The 24,144-nt window shown below is 48.6% G+C and overlaps 1 protein-coding gene across 3 annotated transcripts in view; it reads right to left on the reverse strand.

Annotated features, from left to right (window-relative positions):
* Positions 1 to 7,618: 7,618 nt before the first annotated feature.
* ttll7 (tubulin tyrosine ligase-like family, member 7) overlaps positions 7,619 to 24,144 on the reverse strand; it is a 298,339-nt gene continuing 281,813 nt past the window's right edge. For all 3 annotated transcript variants that reach the window (XM_085983505.1, XM_085983503.1, XM_085983502.1), the window contains 2 exons: positions 22,620 to 22,793; positions 7,619 to 8,151 (listed from right to left, as the gene is read on the reverse strand). In XM_085983505.1, the coding sequence (XP_085839631.1) occupies positions 8,031 to 8,151; positions 22,620 to 22,793 (295 nt within the window). In that variant the 3' untranslated portion in view covers positions 7,619 to 8,030. The remainder of the gene's footprint in view (positions 8,152 to 22,619; positions 22,794 to 24,144) is intronic.

Raw genomic sequence — 24,144 nt, forward strand, 5'->3', positions numbered from 1 at the left:
TCTTCCCACTGGCCTTTGGATAACTTTGGCAAGCCCAATGCCCTAATAAGAAGGCCGCACTGAGCTGGACAAATGCCCATAAGCTTAGCAGTGTGCCAAAGTTCTCTGGGTTTAGGTTAAATGGGGTGTCTCTCTACAGTGAGAGCAACGCATTTCATCTCGGGCAAACAGAAAATCAACCCATGTGTATCTCTGAGTACAGGAAACTTTGTGTTATCCGGAGGCTAAATGTCCGGCAAGCTCGAGCCACCGGCAAAAATCAGGAGCCGTTTTGTTAGGTTTTTTTTCTTCTCGTGGCTTATTTTTCCAACAGTCAGGCTCTGCAAAGTCTCTCTGAAGCTGTTGCTAAGCGACAGAGACGCTTCCAAGGTACGGCCGACTGTTTAGAAGCTGTTGCTAAGCAACAGTGTTTGTTGTCAGATACAGAGATGAAAAGCTTCCGTATGCTTCAACATTAACGCTGGAGTGTCCGGCAGTTTTGAGGGAACGGCAACAGCTCGGTCCCGTCGGTGCCGGATAGCACAAAGTTTCCTGTAGTTTGTTTTGGAGACTCTTAATCATGGTGAGGGCTTTCCATGTGTCACATACCTGGGCTGGCCAAAACGCTCACTGCAAAGGTAAAACAGAAAGTAGAAATTAATTGTTCAGATGTTCTAAGCCTGTGCAATATTGTACTCAAGTTCAGTTTTCGGAACTGTAAAGTTCCTTAGCATGTTAATAAAAAGACATATTGGGGAAAGATTTCCTCAGCACACTATGTGTAACAAAAAACATAACCCCCTGCTTTATAACAAGCGTTGCACAAACTCAAAAGGAGAAACACATCTCTGTTCTGTCTGATCTCTAACTAAAAGTTACAAAACTTGATTTTTTTAAAAATGTTGTGCTTGAGAAGCAGTGATAGAATGTTATTGTTTATTGCGAGGGGAGTTGAATACAAAAGTAGGGAGGTTATGCTTCAGTTATACAAGGCATTGGTGAGACCACATCTGGAGTACTGTGTACAGTATTGGTCTCCTTATTTAAGGAAGGATGTAAATGCGTTGGAAGCAGTTCAGAGAAGGTTTACTAGACTAATACCTGGAATGGGCGGGTTGTCTTATGAGGAAAGGTTGGACAGGCTGGGCTTGTATCCACTGGAGTTTAGAAGAGTAAGAGGTGACTTGATTGAAACATATAAGATCCTGAGGGGTCTGGACAGGGTGGATGTGGAGAGGATGTTTCCTCTTGTGGGAGAATCTAGAACTAGGGGTCACTGTTTAAAAATAAGAGGTCGCCCATTTAACACAGAGATAAGGAGGAATTTTTTCTCAGAGGGTCGTGAGTCTTTGGAACTCTCTTCCTCAGAGGGCGGTGGAAGCAGTGTTTTTGAATATTTTTAAGGCAGAGGTAAATAGATTCTTGGTAAACAAAGAGGTGAAAGGTTATCGGGGGTAGGCGGGAATGTGGAGTAATCAGATCAGCCATGATCCTGTTGAATGGCGGAGCAGGCTCGAAGGGCCGAGTGGCCTACTCCTGCTCCTAATTCGTATATTCGTATGTAATTATATAGAAAACCAAATTTAAAAAAAATATTGCCTAATAGCTAGATAGAGAAAAAAATTCTTGTTAGGCAAGGGTATTAAGGGTTACAGAACCAAGGCGGGTAGATGGAGTTAAGATACAGGGTCAGTCATGATCGAACTGAATGGCGGAACAGTTTCGAGGGGCTGAATGGCCTCCTCCTGTTCCCATATTCTTCCAATTTGTTCCTAAAAGCTGCTTCCGGAATATGTGGAAAGATGGTGGTTTTGTTACTGCAATCCTCCCGCCCCCCCCGGGTATCCACTTTTAGCAACCTCTGTTCTGTGCTCTTGGTGAGGTTTCAGCACTGCGCCGAAGCCAATTCCATACATTTGTTCCTTCTGGAAGCTGTTCCGACAGCTTCCATCACATCAGGCAGGCTGCTGCTGCTAAACTAAAGCCGTGTGTGGCTGCTAGCAGGAGTCGGCATCGCTTCACCCTCCACACCCGCCCCCCCCCCCCCCCCCCAGCCGCTTTCACAGCCGAAATATCTTTCAGTGTGAAAAAGTCGTTTCAGAATGGCATTTTACTCTTTTAACAGTTTCCTGTGTGCTCAAGGTCTCAAGGGGAAAGTAAAGAGGGTTTACAATCTAGATATTTCCCCCCCCCTCTCGAGATAATCAGGGGTGGGGAAAACACAGAGCCGCTGATGCCAATCAGGGTGCACTGGGACTGTAGAATATATATAGTCAAGGCCACAGGTCACCAGCTACAGGGAATTCGCTATTGTTACTGGTTTATTTCACTAAAACAGAGCATAACTTAAGTCTTTAGGGTTTACGGAACCTAATTTAAAGCCCAAATGTCCTCTTTATTACGTTATGCCATAACTTAAAGGCATCTCAGATTATGTCTCCGGCACCGTGCAGCGATTACTTTACACGTTATACCAAAAATACAGCTTTAATCTTAAAGAGATGCGTGCGTTCGTTCACTTTGTGTTGTAGAGGAATGCAACATCTTTTATTTAAAACACATTGAACCACAACAGGGAGAAACAATGATGAACTTGGAATCTTTCACAAGGGAAGCGGTTACAGATTGCAGCATCTGCAGCGGTTAGCGTCAGCACTGTACCTCGCGCCCCCCCTCCATCCCGTGCCCCCCACCCCCCCATCCCTATCCCGTGCCCCCGCACCACCCCATCGCTATCCCGTGCCCCCGCACCCCCCCATCCCTATCCCGTGCCCCCGCACCACCCCATCGCTATCCCATGCCCCCGCACCCCCCATCCCTATCCCGTGCCCCCGCACCACCCCATCGCTATCCCGTGCCCCCGCACCCCCCCATCCCTATCCCGTGCCCCCGCACCCCCCATCCCTATCCCATGCCCCCACACCCCCCCCATCCCTATCCCGCATCCCTTCTCGTAAGAAAAAGCGGGCCATTTGTGGGGCTTTATTAGACACAGTGTGTGTTCGACATTACCCCAAACAAGACCAAAATAATGCCTAATGATCTGCTCTCTCGGTGGGAATCGGGGCTGCAGCAGTCACGGATAGTCCGCCGGCCATTCTGAAGGGAGAATGTGACACCTGCTGGCAAAAAAAGGTACGTGAATGTGCAAGCACAGAGTGAGGGAGAGCACGGGCACACTCCAGGTGTGCAGGTGGGAGAGCACGGGCACACTCCAGGTGTGCAGGTGGGAGAGCACGGGCACACTCCAGGTGTGCAGGTGGGAGAGCACGGGCACACTCCAGGTGTGCAGGTGGGAGAGCACGGGCACACTTCAGGTGTGCAGGTGGGAGAGCACGGGCACACTCCAGGTGTGCAGGTGGGAGAGCACGGGCACACTCCAGGTGTGCAGGTGGGAGAGCACGGGCACACTCCAGGTGTGCAGGTGGGAGAGCACGGGCACACTCCAGGTGTGCAGGTGGGAGAGCACGGGCACACTCCAGGTGTGCAGGTGGGAGAGCACGGGCACACTCCAGGTGTGCAGGTGGGAGAGCACGGGCACACTCCAGGTGTGCAGGTGGGAGAGCACGGGCACACTCCAGGTGTGCAGGTAGGGTTGCCAACTCTGGCAGGATATATTCCTGGCGGTTTCTTCACATGACCTCCTCCCTCCAACCGGCCCCGGACCGACATGCCCATCCTCATGGCGCAACCCTTTCCCAATCCAATTGAAAAGCAAACATCCTTTTCTTTCCCAACTCCAACATTTTTTATAACTAATGATTTTTTTTTTCTCCCTGGGTTTTTTTTTGCTCCCAGCAGTGTCCGGGGTGATTAATCTTCAATTGCTGGAGACTCCAGGGCAATCCTTGGGCGGGTTGGCAACCCAAGAACATAAGAACATAAGAAATAGGAGCAGGAGTAGGCCAATCGGCCCCTCGAGCCTGCTCCACCATTCAATAAGATCATGGCTGATCTGATCCTAACCTCAAATCTTCTATCACTCTCCATCCCACCCGAACCCATGTGATCTCCCGGGAGAGGCGAAAAACCAGATAAAAAACCCAATGGCCAATTTGGGAGAAAAAATCTGGGAAATTCCTCTCCGACCCATCTAGGCGATCGAAACTCTTCCAGGAGATCACTCTGTCCCTATATTTTCTACAGTACTTACCTTCTGTAAAGGCGATCTCCACCCCAGCCAGGAACAGGAATAAAACCATCTCCTGAAATCTAACACAGAATTAGAACACAAGAAGTAGGAGCAGAACCAGGCTGCACGGCCCCTGGGCCCGCTCCACTACCCACAGGGCCATGACCATTCCGAACCTAGACTCATGTCGAGGTGTGTGGTGCCAATCTTCAGCCTTCCCGGGTTTTAACCGATAAGCGGTAACGGTGCAGCGACAGCATTTAAGGAGGCTGTCGTGTAAATTCACCATCACGCCCTCTGAGCTGGGAGCCGCTCTCAAAGCGAGCATGGGCCAGAGGTAAGACTCCGACACTGATTCTCTGACTCTTGCTCCCAGCTGGGAGAGCGGAGAGGGTGAATTTACCCTTAACTCCCTTTCCCAGGCTGAGCTAGATTCAAGTTCATGCCTTTGAATTTAAAACCCACCCTCTGTACATAGAAAATCTGTTATTCCTCTCGCCCAAACCATTCCTCGATTCTAACGTGGGACCAGTGGCTGCGCTTGCTGTGAAATTGATACTTAATCTAATCAGAAGCGATTATGAAATTTATCTGAAGTTTTTCGAGCCTGCGGGGTGGGGTTATGTTAAAAGCATTAACGGCTCCTTTAAATAGTGGACCGAGGGGTGTCACACGTTATCATGCGATGCCCCTCGTTCGCAGCCATCAATTGGTCCAGGCAGCGAGTGGTCGAGGGGGTCGTCCAGCCAGATTGCCTGCCTCTCTTCCGCGGCCCTGTTCGCGCCCGGGTGGCCCTGGAGATGGAGCACGCGGTGTCCGCCGGTGCGCTTGAGTATTTCCGCGACCGGTGGGCGCCGCGGGGACTGGAGTGCATCATCAAGCCGGAAAACCAAATTTTAATTTGATTTGTTAAGTTTTAGTTGAACTTCTGTTCATTTACAGTCCAATTTGGGTTTTTTTTGGGTCCAAACTAAAAGAGTGCCCCTCGTTCGCCAATCAATTCTAGACTCAAAAATCTCCCAGCAGCGGCTGCCGAGCATTTCTGTGTGGGCGATCCCCTATAAGTATCGACGTGCTTCCAGTGACCGTCCCCAGCACCTCCCCACCCCCTTGTCCTATCAGCCAAGAGTCAGTATCAGTGAACCAATGCAAAAGAGAGCGATCATTGCAAGAAATGCTACTAAGAAACAAATGCGGAAAGACAGGGACAACATGTAACTGTGTGAAACATAAAATTCTGATGACACTCGCTCGCAGTGCGTGATATGGCCAAGTCCCGGCAGACACATATCTGATGGATTCCCTCCCTCCCTGGACTTCCTGGCCAATATTTATCCTTCAACCAACATCACTAAAAACAGTCATTTACCTCATTGCTGTTTGTGGGATCTTGCTGTGCGCAAATTGGCTGCTTCGTTTCCTACATTACGACAATGACTACACTTCAAAAAGTCCTTGATTGGCCTTAAAGTGCTTTGGGACGTCCTGAGGTCATGAAAGGCGCGATAGAAATGCAATTCTTTCTGTCTTTCCTAGCACCCGCGGGCTCCAGTTTGAAAACCTATGGTCCATTGCGTGTTTAAAAATAAAATCCAGGTATCTTTTTTGGGCAGGCAAAAGGAACACCCTCTGTGGAATCTGATTTTGGATATTGCGTGGAAGTCAGGGAGGCGACTGAAAACTTTTTTGTACCGTGAAGATAATGCTGGGCTGTGCAGCTGGTCCTTCAGGAGAAATCAGATCAGATGTTCTCCCTCAGACGAGCCTTCAACTTCTGTGAGAAAAAAAACAATCACCAGAAGTGACAAGCTGTCAGTTGTTACAGCTGTAAAATGCAAGGATGACTAATCTTGGAACCACAAATATCTGATTCATTTACTGTAGAAAGGTCTAGCCCACTCAAGTCACCTTCACTTCACCTTTCAATGTCTATTATAGTGACGTCGGAGTATCCCCCTCGCACAGCTAAGGTAAATACCTCACCATCAATTAGAAATAATCACCAAAGTCCTAAAAAATTAGTATTTCTGCAAAGGAAATGATCATTATTTGGTTCATATTACAGAAAACTCTCTTTTTACCGGAAATCTCTCTTAACCGGCAAAATTCAGGAGTAGGTTCAGGTAAGTTTTACTTCATATTAGTGGCCGTGTAACCGGGGTTCCTGGATCTGTGGCCGTGTAACCGGGGTTCCTGCACCTGTTGCCGTGCAACAGGGACACCTGGATCTGTGGCCTTGTAACCAGGGTTCCTGCACCTGTTGCCATGCAACAGGAACGCCTGGATCTGTGGCCGTGTAACCGGGGTTCCTGCACCTGTTGCCATGCAACAGGGATGCCTGGATCTGTGGCCTTGTAACCAGGGTTCCTGCACCTGTTGCCATGCAACAGGGACGCCTGGATCTGTGGCCATGTAACCGGGGTTCCTGCACCTGTTGCCGTGCAACAGGGACGCCTGGATCTGTGGCCGTGTAACCGGGGTTCCTGCACCTGTTGCCGTGCAACAGGGACGCCTGGATCTGTGGCCGTGTAACCGGGGTTCCTGCACCTGTTGCCATGCAACAGGGACGCCTGGATCTGTGGCCGTGTAACCAGGGTTCCTGCACCTGTTGCCATGCAACAGGGACGCCTGGATCTGTGGCCGTGTACGGGGCTCTCGTACCTTGGTAAGTATACCTCTCTGTAATCCGGACTTTTTGATCAACCGGCACCACGCCGGTCCCGTCGGTGCCGGATAAAAAAGAGTTTCCTGCACATGGTTTCATCAATTTCATTGGGCTATGGGGAAAAGGAGCAGGGGGGGATTGGGACTAATTGGACAGCTGTACCAATGAGCCGGCACAGGCACGATGGGCCGAATGGCCTCCTTCCACGCTGATTATTGATGGAAGTAACAGAAAGACGACCTCAATAGCAAAGAAAAGCCTGGCCCAGTACCTCGAGGCAGACACTGACTCTGCAGCGCACGCCATTCTGTATGGGTTCTAATCCGCCACGGTCAGGGGCACTTTACTGTGTGACTGCTCTGCGGGGAAACCTTTTAACTCGTTCAATCGACACCGTTGACATTTTTGTCGTCTCGACAGCGAAATAACATCTGAGTCTTAACAAATGCGCGCTTGAATGAGAAGATGAGGCTTGGCGGCGATGGGCTTCATGGCCGAATAGGCTGCCGAAACACCCACCTTAGGTTTACATTTGAAAAAGGGCGAGACTGGATCCGCGCCGGAACCATCCCCAGCGCGAGTCGGCGCCTCGCGAGAGGAAGTTAGAAAAATACACCGACCTCAAGTTACCCCCATGGAATGACAGAACAATTTCATTCGTCTGAAGATGGCAGAATCATATTTTGCATTTTTCAGAGTCATGGACTCTAATACCTGGCCCGGATTTAACTGTGGCTGTGCAATAATTGAATCGAGATTGATTGGGTGCTGAGGACGTCAACTAACCGTAGTTTCAGTCAGCTCAAACCAGATAAACAATAAGATTGGACAACCACCTCTAGTAATGTCAGAAAGGTAATATTTATCTACAGGCTAGCAGAATGGATCGCCAGAGAAATAAGTTAAGCAAATACAATAATTAGCAGCACAAATTTAAAAATAACTCTCGATATCTTTATGGGTTTTCTTCTTAAGCTGGCCAAAAAACACGCCCTCCGCCCGTCCCTCCGCCATATTTTCCTGTAAACATTTGGGTTGGGGAACACAAGGCTAAAAGTAAACCTGGGCTTCTCCTAAAGTCTGTTTGAAAGAGTGTCGCCACGTGTGGACCAGAGGGTAAGCGGGTCGAGCTCTCGTTCCCAAACCGGGGAAGGTCACCAGAGCTCTGAGATGCTGGCTTGGCGCGGCGGCCCTGCCGGTATTTACAAAGCGTTCCAACAACAAAAAAAACTACCCCCCCCCACCACGAGCGGCTCAATACTGGCTGGGTCTGCCCGTGTACAGGCTCCGTGAGCGGGGCATTCCTGTGGAGCTGCGGCTGAAGCCCGTCGGTAGTGTCTTCATGGTCAGCCGGTATCCTGAGGGAGGCAAGTACCTGAAAACAGACAAGACGCGAGAGTCAGTCAACCCGCCAATAATATTATATCCACTGCAGCGGTCTGAGTGAGGCTGTAATGACACTACACTTCCTAGTTCCGAGCATCATCCCGTTAGCGAAGAGCCCATCCCGATTCTCTCCAATCGCAATCTTAACCCGTTTGGGTGTAATTTGGCTGAAATTCTCCGAGGTGCTTGTGCCGCACCTCTGCCGGAACATAGGAACATGAGAAGGCCATTCAGCCCCTTGAGCCTGTTCCGCCATTCACTGAGATCAAGGCTGATCTATATCCTAACTGCATCCACCCACCTTGGCTCCATATCCCTCAACACCCTTGAATAGCAAAAACCTATCAATCTCAGATTTAAAATTATTAATTGAGCGAGCATCTACTGCTTTTTGTGGAAGAGAGTTCCACACTTTTACCATCCTTTGCGTGAAGAAGTGTTTCCTAACTTCTCTCCTGAGTGGCCTGGCTTGAAGGAAAGAAAACCTACATTTGGGACGTCCCAAAGTGCTTTACAGCCAATTAAGTACTTTCTGAAGTGTAGTCACTGTTGTAATGTAGGAAACGCAGCAGCCAATTTGCGCACAGCAAGCTCCTACAAACAGCAATGTGATAATGACCAGATAATCTGTTTCAGTGACGTTGATTGAGGGATAACTATTAACCAGGACACCGGGGAGAACTCCCCTGCTCTTCTTCGAAATAGTACCGTGGGATCTTTTACGTCCACCTGAGAGGGCCTTGGTTTAACGTCTCCTCCAACAGTGCAGCACTCCCTCAGTACTTCCTTATACATAACAGCGAGTGTTTAGCTTCTGACTGATCTACTTACATTATTACCTAATCAAGTTCCCAGGATGTGCTGATAAGAATCATGGACTTCCATTTTCAAAATGAGATATTCTTGTAAACAACAATAATGTTAGCCCTGATTCCCTGTAGGCTCCTGAACCCAAAGCCCTGACTCCAACTGGTCTCCTGGTCCCAAAGCCCTGACTCCAACTGGTCTCCTGAACCCAAAGCCCTGACTCTACTGGTCTCCTGGTCCTGAAGCCCTGACTCTGCTGGTCTCCTGGTCCTGAACCCCTGACTCTACTGGTCTCCTGGTCCTGAAGCCATGACTCTGCTGGTCTCCTGGTCCTGAAGCCATGACTCTGCTGGTCTCCTGGTCCTGAAGCCATGACTCTGCTGGTCTCCTGGTCCTGAAGCCCTGACTCCAACTGGTCTCCTGGTCCTGAACCCCTGACTCCAACTGGTCTCCTGGTCCTGAACCCCTGACTCTGCTGGTCTCCTAGTCCTGAACCCCTGACTCTGCTGGTCTCCTGGTCCTGAAGCCCTGACTCTGCTGGTCTCCTGGTCCTGAACCCCTGACTCTGCTGGTCTCCTAGTCCTGAACCCCTGACTCTGCTGGTCTCCTAGTCCTGAACCCCTGACTCTGCTGGTCTCCTGGTCCTGAAGCCCTGACTCTGCTGGTCTCCTGGTCCTGAACCCCTGACTCTGCTGGTCTCCTAGTCCTGAACCCCTGACTCTGCTGGTCTCCTGGACCTGAAGCCCTGACTCTGCTGGTCTCCTGGTCCTGAAGCCCTGACTCTGCTGGTCTCCTGGTCCTGAAGCCCTGACTCTGACGGGTCTCCTGGACCCGAAGCTAAATATCAGAGCAGCATGAATTATAAATTCTACCTCCCTACAACAATGACTTACTTACCCTGCTGGATCAAGAACCCAGAATTTATGAAAAATAAATTTTAAACACCCAATTGCTTTTTTAAAAACTGGCTTCAGCCATCGATTGTCAAAACATACTTGCAGATATGCTGAAAGGAGCGCCGATAATCATGTCCCACTATATTAAAAAAGACGATCACCAGTCTTTGCTTGTTGATTGCCAACGCTCAAAGTTAATTTAGCTTTTCCTGCAGTCCGTTTGACCTGTGTGGCAGCAGATCAAAGGTCAAGTGGTCGGGTCACATTCCAAATCAAGGAATGTCACCAGATTGACCCCTTCTATTTTAGCGTTGCATCTATTGAGAGAAGTTCACCCACTGCACATTCTGCACAAAGATTCTTTATGGTTCCAATGCTTAGATGGGAATTAAAGTCTAGCAGGAGTATATCAGGTTCCTGTCTATTTAAAAAAAAGGGAAGCTTTTTCTTAAAAAAAACATTGAATTTTTTTAACCTCTGTGGAGAGTCGACGCATGGGACCTGTTTTACCTCCAGGCTACAGCGATGACGCCCTCGGTGGGAAGGTGCCACTCAAGTGTCAGGGTAGCTCCACTGATTTCAAGGAGAGACTCAGGGAGCAAAATAAGGCCAGACATTTAGCGAACGGCACGGAAATACAGCTCCAGCCACTAAATTCGGCTTACCGCCCCGCACAGGAAGTGGAGCGCAATGTCGTTGCGCACACTGCAGGGCCTCCGAGGGCCCCAACTAGGCCACCAGGGTGGCGTGGTGCCGTGGCAGTAGCCCGGTGCCGAGACGCGGTGCCGGGCAGCGCGATGGCGGCAAGGACCACGCCACGGCACACCACGGAGGGCCGCTCTGGAGGTCGTTCAAAAAAAAAGAAAATGGCGGCGCGGGTCGCGGCCGCACCTCCCCATTAAATACCGCCCTGCGAGCGGAGGTCTGCCCGGCTCGCGACCCGTGCAGCCGAATTTCTGCCGCGGGGCGGTAAGGGACATCAGTGGGGCGGTATGGGGTTGTGGCGCACGGCGATGATGTTATCGCTGGCGGCGCAGCGGGCCTGGGTTGCTACCGGCAGAGGCACAGCGCTATCGGGTAGCGCCTCAGCAACGTCCCACCGAATTTCTCGGGAGGCGCTTTTTCTGCCCCCACCCCCACCCCCCCCCAAGGCAATAAGCCCTTTGTGCCCCGTTAGCACCCCCCGGAGGCACTAACGGCAGGTGCAAAGGAGCCGAATTTCTAGCCCTTAATGTTCTATCCAGAGCCACCCAACTCTGGTGGGGCGGAGGGGGGCGGGGTAAAAGAACTGGGTATGCTGCATGCTTTACCCATGGTGTGTTTTCTCGGGGGGTGAGGGGGGGAAAGATGGAGCGTAGGAAGGGGTATGGGGTGGTGGGGCAACACGGACTGCCTCCGAGGTCAGTGTGACGTCACGGTTTGCACTGCAGTGAATGAATGAAGCTCCTGGGGACAGCACATTAGGGCATGACATCGCGTCCTTGGAGGCAAGGAGGTCCAACATGGCTGCTTTTGGAATAGATAACGGGAGTGGGGGGGGGGGGGGGTGGGGGGGAGTTTGTTGAACAAAAAGGGGGAAAAATTCAGTTGGTTGCGCCTCCCGTTAGCGCCTTCAGAGGGCGCTAATGGGACGCAAAGCAACCAGCGCCCGGGCGCGGCGTGGCACTGCCCACGCCTCCCGCAAAATCCAGCGGGAGGTTAGTGGTGGCGCTAACCGTTCGCGCCCTGCGGCGCTGCGCCGCTGGCGATGACGTCATTGGCGTGCACAGTGCCCCGCTCACGCCCCGGCCACGATCTTCGGGAGCGCCCCCGACTTACCGCCGGACGCTATGTCCGACGGCGTCAGTGGGGCCTACCTGCGGCCGGGGAGGCGCAATTTAAAGGCGAGGTGCGGGCGGCCATTTTTGTTGCTGGCCACCTGCCAGCGCTCCCGTCCCAGACCTCCTGAAACGCCGCCCCCCCCCCCCCCCCGCGGAGTGCTGGCTGCGCTCCAAGAGCCCGGCACTTCTCTTGAGTGCCGGGCTCTTTTGCCTACACTCCCAATCCCCGGGGGCCCAGCTGGGCCCCAGGTCGCGCTGCACAAGGCCCCTCCCCTTTAAGAAGGGGAGGAAGGCCTGCAATACCGCGGCGCGACATGCCGCAGCATGTGGCAGTAGCGCCCCGCTTCCCTCTTGGGGCGCAACCACTCAATTTCCGGCACGGGGACGCTAATTCTTCTCCGGCAAAGTTAGCGCTACTCAATTTTTAGCCCAACGTCTATTTCCCTCCCCTCCTAGACTGCCCTTCCCCCGTAGCCACTTTCTTCCATTGCAACAGGGATTGTTGCCAACAAACTTCAGAAGACAATAGGCCGGCACAAACACGATGGGCTGAATGGCCTTCTCCTGTGCTGTGTGATTCTATGATAACTAACTAAGGATGGAACCACACTGTAATTGCACTGGTAATGCAAAGCGGTTTTGCTTTGCACCAACACTGCGGTTACAGTGTAAGTGCGGGTTGGGCCTAGAGCCACGGCCCGACCTAAGTGAAGAGGCGAGGATCTCACTGAAGATTGGAGTCTCACTCCGCCTTGCTTCGGTGCCAGCTCGGGCCTCCACACCCGAGTTACAATCCAAATTTAGTGTCAGTGCGTAGCAGTCCCTTGAGGCATGTGAATGCAAAGGTCATCTAACTTTATGAATTAAACAGCATCGGCTACATTGTAAAACTGCAAATCAATGTGAAATTCTTGCCAATGAATTTTGCTTTCTGTATAACATTGCTAGCGAAATCTATAAGTGCAATCAATTAATACATGATGTGCTGCAGATCTCTGGTGTGACGTATACTATAATTACTATCACAATTCCCCATCATATTTACACAATTTTTTGCTGGTATGAATCACGAGGGAAATTGGACCAATTTTGTCATGAATATTTGACATAAAATATTTAGTCATAAAAAATTCACTGCAGAAGGAGGCCATTCAGCCCACTGTGCCTGCATCAGTGCTAGTTCCTCATAGCGGATGCCCACTCTAATCCCATTTCCCTGCTTTTCAGGTCCCTCGGCTGGCACAGACACGATGGGCCAAATGGCCTCCTTCCGTGCTGTAAATTTCTATGATTCTAAATTTTGCCTCGGCTTCTTGTGGTAATTCATTCATAGAAACATAGAAGATAGGAGCAGGAGTAGGCCATTCGGCCCCTCGAGCCTGCTCCGCCATTCAATGAGATCATGGCTGATCATCCAAACTCAGTACCCTGTCCCTGCCTTCTCCCCATATCCCTTGATCCCTTTAGCCTTAAGAAATATATCCAACTCTTTCTTGAATATATTTAATGAACTGGCCTCCACCACCCTCTGTGGCAGAGAATTCCACAGGTTCACCACTCTCTGGGTGAAGAAATTCCTCCTCATTTCAGTCCCAAATGGCTTACCCTTTATCCTTAGACTATGACCCCTGGTTCTGGACTCCCCGACCATCGGGAACATCCTTCCAGCATCTAGTCTGTCCAGGCCTGACAGAATTTTATAGGTTTCGATGAGATCCCCTCTCAATCTTCTAAACTCCAGTGAGTACAAGCCCAATCGACACAATCTCTCCTCATAAGTCATTCCTGCCATCCCAGGTATCAGCCTGGTGAATCTTCGCTGCACTCCTTCCATGGCAAGAACATCACAATAACCCTTGTGTGAACACATAACTTCTAGATGACAATGAGTTCATCAGAATCCAGTCAATTTGCTTTGAGTACACCCTGCACTATTACACACTGCTAGAAAGGTTAGAATGAATAAAATTCAATAACAGATTAATGGTATATACTTGGTTAATGATCTAAAATGTTGATTTTGCATTCCCGATTTCTTTCTCTCCACCACTGGCGGCCGTGCCTTCAGTTGCCTAGGCCCGAAGCTCTGGAGTTCCCTTCCTAAACCTCTCCCTTCTCATTTAAGTCGCTCCTTAAAACCTGCCTCTTTGACCAAACTTTTGGTCACCTGTCCTAATATCTCTATGTGCTCGGTGTTAAGTTTTGTCTGATAACACTCCTGTGAAGCGCTGTGGGACATTTTACTACATTAAAGGCGCTATATAAATGCAAGTTGTTAACAACATAAAAACATAAGAAATAGGAGCAGGAGTAGGTCATTCAGCCCTTCGAGCCTGCTCCGCCATTCAATATTAATGGGCCAGAAATTCGGGTCCCCACAGGACGTTTTACTACTTTAAAGGCGCTATATAAATACAAGTTGTTGTTGCTGAAGAAATGTCTCCGCATCTCAGTCCTAAATGGTCGACCCCTTATTCTGAGACTGTGTCCCTAGTTCTAGACTCCCCAGCCAGGGGGAAACATCTTCCCAGCATCTAAATGATTTGAGTTTCATAAATGAGTTGACAGAGGCACACAATTGTCATCGGCATCTCAGCTACCATTTTTCCCGGGATGTGCTCAGAGGTGAGGAGGAGGACCATAGTAGTCCTGGGCCGGCCTCCTTCGACAGGGAGTAATTGGGGTAATGGGTGTGGTCCTTTCACCTGGTAGCCACCTGGGAAATAAATAATTGCCGCCTCTCTGATTTACAGCTACCCTTATGTTGAACTTTTAGGAATTACTTGGGCAGAAATGCTTCCTGGTGCAGTTCTTGCTGGTTTATAAAAAGGGCCATCATTAATTTCAAACAGCGGGTAACTACTGGTTTGTCATATGAAATGATACATGAAAAATGTCGTAGCTGCCAGTCAGCAAGAGAAAACGGGGGGGGGGAAAGAGACAACATTTTAGTCAAACATCTGTTCAGTGACTGCAGCTAAAAAATAAATGATGTACATGTACAATTCATGTATTGTTGTTTCAGCAAAATTTGTATCTTCAGTGTCAGCCTTGGCTCCATGAGTAGCACTCTCGCCTGAGTCAAAAGGTTGTGGGTTCCAGCTTCACTCCAGGACTTGAGCTCAGAGTCTAGGCTGAAACCTCAGTGCAGTACTGAGGGAGTGCTGCATCGTCAGAGGTGATGGAATACTCTCCACTTGCCTGGATGAGTGCAGCTCCAACAACACTCCAGAAGCTCGACACCATCCAGGACAAAGCAGCCCGCTTGATTGGCACCCCATCCACCACCTTAAAATTCACTCCCTCCACCACCGGCGCACCGTGGCTGCAGTGTGTACCATCTACAAGATGCACTGCAGCAACTCGCCAAGGCTTCTTCGGCAGCACCTCCCAAACCCACGACCTCTACCACCAAGAAGGACAAGGGCAGCAGACGCATGGGAACACCACCACCTCCAAGTTCCCCTCCAAGTTCCCCACACCGTCCTGACTTGGAAATATATCGCCGATCCTTCATCGTCGCTGGGTCAAAATCCTGGAACTCCCTCCCTAACAGCACTGTGGGAGTACCTTCACCACACGGACTGCAGCGGTTCAAGAAGGCGGCTCACCACCACCTTCTCAAGGGCAATTAGGGATGGGCAATAAATGCTGGCCTTGCCAGTGATGCCCACATCCCATAAACGAATTTTTAAAAAAGGTGCCGAATTTCAGATGAGGCATTAATCGGCGGCTCGGTTCAGGTAGACGGAAAAGATCTCGTAGCACTGTTCAAAGAAGAGCAAGGGAGTTCTCCTGGTCTCCTGGCCAATATTTATCCCTCAATCAGCATCTCCAGAACAGATTAGTTGGCCATTACCTCAATGCTATTTGTGGGACCTTGCTGTGTGCAAAATGGCTGCCACATGTGCTTACATCACAACAGTGATGACTTTGCAAAAAGGACATAGTTGACTGTGAGTTACTTTGGGAGGCCCTGAGGATATGAATGGTGCAATCTAAATTGATACGAGCTCTGCAGAAATCAGAGGAATTAGTGGGCTGTTCCAAGTATGGCAAAACTCGATAAAGAGACGAGTTCAAGTCAGACTATGTGAGGGGGAGGCAGTGAGGCTAAAACCGATGGAAACGTAAATTCATGTAAAAATGCTTAGGAAAGCAGGGAGAGGTGCGACGAGGCCTCTCCAACAGTGAGGAAAACACAAGGAAGCGGTTGAAATGTAGGTACGGGGTAATGGTTACGTTACTGGACTAGTAATCTAGTAAAACATGGACTAATAATCCAGCAGAATGTGAGTCCACAATCCCACCATGGCAGTTTGAGAATTTGAGTTTTCAAAGATCTAGAATAAAGAGCTGGTGTCAGTAAAAGTGATCACGAAGCTGTTGGATTGTCGTACCAACCCAACTGGTTCACTGATGTCCTTCAGGGAAGGAAACCTGCCGTCCTTACCTGGTCCGGCCTATACATGATTCCAGTCCCACACTTTAGCTGCTCTCTGAAGTGGCCTAGAAAGCCACTCTGTTGTATAAGGACATCCATGGATGGGCAACAAAGCTGAGCCCAAAACAATCATATAAGATAAGATGGGGGAGGAGCGTCGGTTTAAGAGCATGGGGGGGTGGGGGACTATCAAGATCGGCTGATTCAGGTCATAGATTTCAGAAAAAATGGTACTAATGGATTTAGGGAAAGCTTTTGATGGAGTGATAGATCCGATAAAACTTGGATAAAATGTTTACGATTTCAACACAGAATCAAAAATGACAAGATCAGCAGATAGATACCGACGAGGAAATCTATTCAGCCCATCTAATCCAATCCTACCTCATCATCTGGACAAACAATCAGTCCCCTTATCACAGCAGCTAGAATAAAGAAAGAAAGGCATGAATTTATACAGCACCTTTCACGACCTCAGGCCGTCCCAAAGAGCTGTACAGCCAATTAAGAATTTTTTGAAGTGTAGTCACAACTTACATCATGTTTCTGAATCTAGGACATTTATGTAGATTAGAAACAGTATGAGGCCCAGAGTCGATACCTGGGCTACGTCTCTCCAGCTTGACATTATTCCCTTAACCAACATCTACTGCTGCCTGTCTTTCAGCCAATGCCTTATCCACTTTCAAGTTTTACTGAGGATATCATTATATTGGGAACGGTAGCATAGTGGCTACGTTACTGGACTAGTAATCCAGAGGCCTGGACTAATGATTGAGTGATATGGGTTCAAATCCTGCATTTAAATTTAATTAAATAAATAAAAAGCTAGTATCAGTAATGGTGACCATGTAACTACTGGATTGTCGTAAAAACCCATCTGGTTCACTAATGTCCTTTCGGGAAGGAAATCTGCCGTCCTTACGCGGTCTGGCCTATATGTGACTCTGGACCCGCAGCAATGTGGTTGACTCTTAAACTGCCCTCTGAAATGGCCTGGCAAACCACTCAGTACCAAACCACCACGACTTCACCACACAAGCGGCTCAAGAAGTCACCACACCACTTCTCACCACACAAGCAGCTCAAGAAGGCAGCTCACCACTTCTCACCACATCCTTCTCACCACACCCTTCTCAAGGGCAATTAGGGCTGGCCTTGCCAGCGATGCCCACATCCCATGAATTAAAAACAATTACTTTAAGTTTGTGTAGCAGCCTATCATGCATAACTTTATTAATGGCTTTCTGGTAGTCTAGATACACAATTGTCATACAAATATCCCCTTTGGATGTCACTTCCCCCAAAACGTCAAGGGGTTTTGTCAAGCATTATGATTTTTGAAGCCTTTTATATCTGCTCTTTAATTTTCTACATTACAACAGTGACTACCCTTCAAAAGTACTTCATTGGCTGTGAAAGGGTTAAAAAGTGCTAAAATGAGGGGATTAAGGAACAGCGCATATATCCAACCATATAAGGAATGGTTATGAACAGAAGGGAAGTCTGGTGTAACGTAGCCAAAGTGCACAAACCGTGAATCACTAACTGAGGAATGTATTGAGAGATAACGTATGGGGTCACAAGATCAATGCACACAGGTCAGAAGAATTTGCACTTGAAGCCAACTGTATGATGAAAGAAATGAATACGTGTAATGCACCTAATTGCGAAACAGTAGCCACGACCCAGAACAAAACCTGTATATAAGGCAGGAGATTTTCAGCGATCGGGGAGCATTCGTCCCAGGATGAGTGCCTCCCCTGTCGACTTGTAAATAAAGTTGCTTTACTGCTCGAACCTCCGGACTCCGAGAGATTGATTGGGAATAAGGTGGACGTCGACCCTTTATATCAGAGGGTCCGTCTCGGGGAGAAGAAGCTCTGCCGGTTTACCCTTACAGGCTGTAAAGCGCTTTGGGACGTTCTGAGGTCGTGAAAGGCGCTATATAAATACAAGTTCTTTCTTTCACCTGGTCACTTTGGGGTTTGCTACGCATTGCCAAATAATACTTTTGTTGTCTTTATCAATAATCTCTACCCAAATTGCTTGTGCCATCACGCCTTCTAATGTTCTATTTACCGTTTTGATAGCTGCTACGTCTTTCCTTATTAACAGTGACATAACTTTTCCCTAGCTTATTGGGTCTATCTGAACAACGGCTGAAGCTAAGTAGAGACAGCTGGCTATATTATTGTGGACAGTATCACACCTATTATATATCTGAGCTACAGGGGAGTCAAAGGTTATGGGGGAGCGGGCAGGAAAGCGGTGTTGAGGCCAAGATCAGATCAGCCATGATCTTATTGAATGGCGGAGCAGGCTCGAGGGGCCGAATGGCAGATTCCTGCTCCTATCTCTTATGTACCTGAGCCATAACCTGTCCTCACCCGACAGATACACCCCATGCAGTAGCATAGGAACTGGGAGAGGAAACGCTGGCGAGACTTCCCCCTCCCTATTCCAAGGGCTCTGAGCCTAACTGTAGTTTCCCAAGTGCTGCCCCAGCTGTGAGCAGCTACATCAGCATAGACTGGGAATACAAGCCAGGGTTTTCCGTCGGTACAGCCTAGGGCCTTTACAAATTGCAACTGAAAACTATCCCTAACGCATAAATTAACTTTCAAAACAGACATCCTGTAGGATTTTTTCCAACGGTTAATGCAAAATATCGATTGATACAGCACAGAAGGAGGCCATTCCATCCATCGTGCCTGTGCCGGCTCTTTCAAAGAGCTCTCCAATTAGTCTCACTCCCCCCGCTCTTTCCCTGTTGCCCTGTAAATTTCTCCTTTTCAAGTATTTATCCAATTCCCTTTTGAAAGTTACTATTGAATCTGCTTCCACCGCCCCTTCAGGCAGTGCGTTCCAGATCATTACAGCTCGCTGTGTAAAACAAATTCTCTTCATCTCCCCTCTGGTTCTTTTGACAATTCTTCTTCTTCTTAGGTAGTCCCTCGGAACCGAGGATGACTTGCTTCCACATTAAAAATGAGTTCTCAGGTGACTGATGAGTCCAATGCGGGACCTACAGTCTCTGTCACAGGTGGGGCAGACGGTGGTTGAAGGGGCGGGTGGGTGGGGTGCTTGGGTTGACGCGCGCTCCTTGTGCTGCCTGCGCTTGGCTTCCGCTTGCTCCCGGCGAAGAGACTCGAGGTGTTCGGCGCCTTCCCGGATGCTTCTCCTCCACTTTGTGCGGTCTTGAGCCAGGGATTCCCGGGTGTTGTGGGGATGTTACACTTTTTCAAGGAGGCTTTGAGGGTGTCCTTGAAGCGTTTCCTCTGCCCACCTGGGGCTCTCTTGCCGTGCCGGAGCTCCGAGTAAAGCGCTTGTTTTGGGAGCCTCGTATCGGGCATGCGGACAATGTGACCTGTCCATCGGAGCTGATCAAGCGTGGTCAAAGCTTCGATGCTGGGGATGTTGGCCTGAGCAAGAACACCGACATTGGTGCGCCTATCCTGCCAATGGATTTGCAGGATCTTGCGGAGGCAGCGTTGGTGGTACCTCTCCAGTGCTTTGAGGTGCCTGCTGTACATGGTCCATGTCTCTGAGACATACAGCAGGGCGGGTATCACTGCTGCCCTGTAGACCATGAGCTTAGTGCCGGGTTTGAGGTCCTGGTCTTCAAACACTCTCTTCCTCAGGCGACCGAAGGCTGCACTGGCACACTGAAGGCGGTGTTGGACTTTGTTTTCGACGTCTGTCCTTGTTGACAGTAGGCTCCCGAGGTATGGAAAGTGGTCCACGTTGTCCAAGGCCTTGTCGTGGATTTTGATAATCGGGGGGCAGTACTGTGTGGCGGGGGCAGGTTGGTAGAGGACCTTTGTCTTACGGGTGTTTAGTGTAAGGCCCATGCTCTCGTACACTTCGGTGAAGGTGTTAACGATAGTTTGGAGTTCAACCTCTGAGTGTGCGCAGACGCAAGCATCGTCTGCATACTGTAATTCGACGACAGAGGATGGGACGACCTTGGATATGGACTGGAGGCGACGGAGGTTGAACAGTTTCCCGTTTGTTCTGTAAATTAGCTCCACTCCAGCGGGGAGCTTACTGAGGGTGAGATGGAGCATTGCAGCAAGGAAGATCGAGAAGAGCGTTGGTGCGATGACACAGCCTTGCTTGACAATTACCCTAAATCTGGTTACCAATCCTTCTGGCACTGCAAACTGTTTTTGGCCCTTGATGATTTTGAATCCCTCTATTAAATTATGGATTATTTAAAGTAATTCTTAATAAACACAGATACAGATTATGATTTGATTTACCTTTCTGTTTCACCACAGATATACACAAAACAAAACAGCTGGGATACCCACCGAATGATTTGGATTAACAACAGAAAACGCTGGACAAACTCAGCAGGCCAGGCAACATCCGTGGAGAGAGAAACAGAGTTAACGTTTCGGGTCGAAACCCTTCGGGGTTTCCTGGCCTGCTGAGTTTTTCCTGCGTTTTCTGTTGTTATTTCGGATTTCCAGCATCCGCAGTATTTTGCTATCGTAATGGTTTGGATGGATTGGTGAAACTCCATTGTATTGCTACTAATATGCTCTGTGGGATTATCTATTCAAAACATTTCCTACTGATACCATTGGGACTATTTGCTGAATGCCAAATTAGACTATGTTTTATTATTCCACAAAAGTTATTTTTTCCACACAAGACATTCTTAAACAATTCCAAGGTTTTTTGCCTCCGCTACCACATCTATTGTTCCTCATTCTTTGGGTCAAAAAACTTCTTGACATCAGTTCCACTTTGCCTGTCACAACAACAACTTGTATTTATATAGCACCTTTAACGTAGAAAAACGTCCCAAGGCACTTCACAGGAGTATTTAAAGACAAAACAATTTGACACCGAGCCACATAAGGAGAAATTAGGGCAGGTGACCAAAAGCTTGGTCAAAGAGGTAGGTTTTAAGGAGCGTCTTAAAGGAGGAAAGAGAGGTAGAGAGGTTTAGGCAGGGAATTCCAGAGCTTAGGGCCTTGGTAGCTGAAGGCACGGCCACCAGTGTGAACCTACGCCCTCTTGTCCCACTGTCATGGTTTAGCTTGAAGTAGTGTTCCAGATTTACTTTCTTTACTACCTTGCTCTGGAATTGCCTCCCTAAACCACTCCGCCTCTCTTTCCTCCTTTAAGACGCTCCTTAAAACCTACCTCTTTGACCAAGCTTTTGGTCGCCTGTCCTAACATCTCCTTATGTGGTTCGGTGGCAAATATCGTTTGATAATCGCTCCTGTGAAGCGCCTTTGGGACGTTTTACTATGTTAAAGGCGCTATATAAATGCAAGCTGTTGTTGCTGTTGTACACCGCCATTAGGTTCTGTGTCACTTGCCTCCTTTCAAGGCTGACAAACTCAGTTGATCTTTTTAACACCGTCCTCTGACACTGGGGATCCGAGGTATGGCTGATGCCTGCACCAGCGTGAGGGTTTGTATACCCCTCTTGTGTCGCAGGGACCAGAACACGACACAGGATTCAAGGTGTGATCTGACCTGTTTGACCAAAATTTGCTCTAACTTGTACTCTGCTGCTTCGATCCTTTAATTCAGCATTTTATTTGCATTGTTGACGGCTGCTCCACAATAATTAGATAATCTACTGATACCCTTCAATCTCTTTCAACTTCATCCTTAGCTGTATCGCCTCCATTCATAAATGTACACAGGGGAGTTCTCCCCGGTGTCCTGGCCAACATTCATCCCTCAACCAACACCCGCAACAGATAATCTGGTCATTATCACATTGCTGTTTGTGGGAGCTTGCTGTGCGCAAATTGGCTGCCGCGTTTCCTACCTTACAACAGTGACTACACTTCAAAAATACTTCATTGGCTGTGAAGCGCTTTGGGACGTCCTGAGGTCATAAAAGGCACTATAGAAATGCAAGTCCTTCTTCGTTTAAGAAAAACCTCCCATTTTTATTCCTATGTGCAGTTCTTTACAAGTGCCTGTATTAAATTTCATCAGCTAGTGTTGCACCCACTTCCATATTACTTGTCCATTTAATAGTGGAGGGTGATAACGTCCATGATCTTTTGATTTACTCGACAGGCCTTCTCCCCCACCTCCCGCCCTTCTTAATTTGACAGCAACAGAGAAGACTTTCATCTCATCATTCTGGGCCGGATTTGAACCCAGGTCCCAGAGGTGAAAGGTCAGTGTCTGGTCTACTGTGCCACCCAGTTGACTTTTTTAAATGGTATTTTGTATAAATGTCAAAAGACTGCATGCCAATTGTAAACTTGGCATCACCCAATCACTGCTACCTTATTTACCTTGCCTTCATCTTTTACTCAATTCAATTCAATTCAATTTTATTTGTCATATATGCAGCAGACGTGTGTACTGCACAATGAAATGTTGATTTTTACGAGTCCTCTTGGGGGTGTCCTGTGCAATGGGCATTGGCCCCTTACCTTGGTTTCTCAATATTTAAAAAAAAACAGTGCCATCAATAACAAGGAGCAGGATAAAGACGTCTCACCTGTTGTCTTCCCATTCATGACTGAAGCCAGGAAGGGACCCCTTGGAATCGGCGGCAAATCTGTAAACCACTAGCAGGCAGTCTTTGCAAAGCTGCACCAGCCTCTGACAGCACTGCAGTTCCTGAGAGGTGGTCGCCTCCGCGCTTCTGTTGAACATGGTTTCCCAGGAGCTCCTGTCGGCCACAGAAACAGACATGGCCCTCAGTATTCTCTGCAAGATCACACGAGGAAGGCCGAAACCGGCCCAACTTAGCTGACCCACCTCGAAATAAGCCCACAGTGTAATAAGTCCCTTCCCGAGCCCCATCATAGAGCCCCAGCTGTCAAAGGTGGTCATCTGACAGACGAACCTTGCAGTGGGAGTGGGGGGGGTGGGGTGGGGAAGCAGCCCAGCCTCAGCAATGGCAGCTATGGGAAATAACAAGTAGCTTTTAGCTCTTGAACGCCGATCAGATAATCCAGCTCCGCACTGCACCGGGTGCTTACAAGGTAATTCCGACAAATGGAGGGCACAAAACACTAAAACGAAGCTAATCCTGATTCCGCATCCGTGGAAAATTTAACTTTTTTTTGGTCTAAGCTCCTTTTTTATTAAAGCATGTGCAGTAATGTATCTCAGTGTTCACTCCCAAACCAATTAAAAGCATGCACTTCATAAGTAGACCGTCTTATTTCATTACAATGCTCTCAGTAGTATCCCCACAGGATGGGGGTCTAATGAAATTGTACACTTATAACGTTTTCCTTGCTGTGTTTCGAGTTTATATTCATACTGATAAAATTACAGTATTATGATTAATAATCATCAAAATCGCAAAGAAATGTAGTTAATATTTCACATGGGAGCAAATATTGCAATTTGCGATACAGTATTTCTGCGTGTTGTACTTTCTGATATCAAATATTTAGTTTTCTGATATCACAAGACAGTGCTCATTCTACCCAACTCTCTCCTCTGCTCAGTACCCATCTCAACCCACTTGGGTAGAGGCCTAAGGAGGAACAGGGACACCTCCAAATTCCCCTTCAAGTCATACACACCAGCCTGACTTGATTGGCACCCCATCCACCACCTTAAATATAGAGGAAAAAACAAGTCAGCCTGGAAGGCAGAGCAAATATGTAACTGCACAAGGGAGTATGGCAAGGCTGGATGGTATTTATTTTAATACAAGTAGTCTTGCGAGTAAGGCAGATGAATTGAAGGTGTTGATGAACACATGGGAGTATGATATTGTTGCTATCACAGAGACATGGTTGAGGGAGGGGCAGGACTGGCAGCTCAATATTCCAGGGTATAGAATCTTCAGGCGAGACAGAGGGGGGTGTAAAAGAGGAGGGGGTGTCGCAATATTAATCAAGGAGTCAATTACTGCTGTAAGGAGGGATGATATCTTAGCAGGTTCCTCTAATGAGGCCATATGGGTAGAACTTAAAAACAAAAAGGGGGCAAGCACTTTGCTGGGAGTGTACTATAGGCCCCCAAACAGTCAGGGGGAGATAGAGGAACAGATATGTAGGCAA

Source organism: Somniosus microcephalus, chromosome 3 (genome assembly GCF_052327205.1).
Source record: "Somniosus microcephalus isolate GS21.2 chromosome 3, FLI_Smic_1.0, whole genome shotgun sequence".
NCBI lineage: Eukaryota > Metazoa > Chordata > Chondrichthyes > Squaliformes > Somniosidae > Somniosus > Somniosus microcephalus.